The 1,082-nt window shown below is 45.0% G+C and overlaps 1 protein-coding gene across 1 annotated transcript; it reads left to right on the top strand.

Annotated features, from left to right (window-relative positions):
• Positions 1-224: 224 nt before the first annotated feature.
• LOC105559207 (golgin subfamily A member 6-like protein 22) lies at positions 225-929 on the top strand. The gene has a single exon (XM_012007360.1). It carries the CDS (start codon positions 225-227, stop codon positions 927-929), a length of 705 nt encoding a protein of 234 aa, XP_011862750.1.
• The last annotated feature ends 153 nt before the right edge of the window (positions 930-1,082 follow it).

Genomic DNA, 1,082 nt, shown 5'->3' with positions numbered 1-1,082 from the left:
GCGCCGGCTAAATCCTTCTGAGGGTTACTCAGGAGGGTGCCCTCTATAATATATGTCAAGCCCAAGGTTATTGGAGGTGGGTTGTTAATCTAAATAATTACCGTAGGAAGATCACCAGTTAAGGGAGCGAAAGGGAAAGAAGAGAGGGGGGAGAAAATAGAGAGGGGAGGGAAACGGAGAGGATAAATGAAGAGATAAGGAAATGGAGGGAGGAGAAGAAAGAGATGAGAAGATGGATGGAGGAGATGATGAGCGAATGGAAAAAGGAAAAGGAGGAAATGAAGGAGAGAATTAAAAAGGTAAAGGAGGAATTGAAGGGGTATAAAGAGAAGGAGAAAAGAGAGATGGAGATAGAGAAAGGTGAGAGAAAGAAGGAGGAGGTAGGAGGGGGAGAGAAGAAAGACAGGAGGTGGGAGGATATAGGAGAGAGAGTAAGGAGAATGGAAATAGAGGGAGAGATGATGAAAAGAGAAGAGAAAAAGAAAAATATTATAATAAGGGGGGTAAAGGCCAAGAAAGAGGGATGGGAGGGATTAAGAGAGGAAGTGGAGGAGATAGTAAGAGAAACGGGAGCAGAGGCGAAAATAGAGGAAATAAAGAGAATAGGGAAGAGATATAAGGATGGAAAAGACATGGTGATGGTGAGATTCGAGAACGTGAGGGATAAAATACAGGTAATGAAAGGGAAGAGAAATCTGAGGGAGAGGAGCGAGTGGATAAAGGATGATCTCACGGAAAAGGAAAGAAGAGTAGAATGGTTAATAAGGGAGGAAGCGGAGGTGAAGAGAAGGGAAGGGTTAAAGGTGAGGGTGGGGTATATGAAGTTGTGGATAGAGGGAAAGTTATGGAGATGGGATGAAGAGAAGGATAAGCTGAAAATGGAGCAGGGAATAGGAGAGGAGGGAGGGAGGAAGAAAAAGGGTTTTTAAAAGGAGAAAGGTGGGGGGAGGAGGGAGATAGGAGAGGGAAGAGGAGGAGGGATAGGAAGGAGGGAGGCAGAGGTAATGGAAGAAGGGAGGATTATAAGGTAGGATTTTGGAATGTAGCGGGCCTGGAAAACAAGGATAAGGAGTTCTGGGAGG

This window comes from Vollenhovia emeryi, unplaced genomic scaffold (genome assembly GCF_000949405.1).
Source record: "Vollenhovia emeryi isolate VEMERY1.0 unplaced genomic scaffold, V.emery_V1.0 DF951553.1, whole genome shotgun sequence".
NCBI lineage: Eukaryota > Metazoa > Arthropoda > Insecta > Hymenoptera > Formicidae > Vollenhovia > Vollenhovia emeryi.
The sequence above is the reverse complement of the archived record's forward strand: the minus strand, read 5'-3'. Positions and strand labels throughout refer to the sequence as shown.

Coding starts and splice junctions, on each gene's coding strand:
- LOC105559207 (XM_012007360.1), top strand. CDS start 225: ATGAGAAGATGGATGGAGGAGATGATGAGCGAATGGAAAAAGGAAAAG.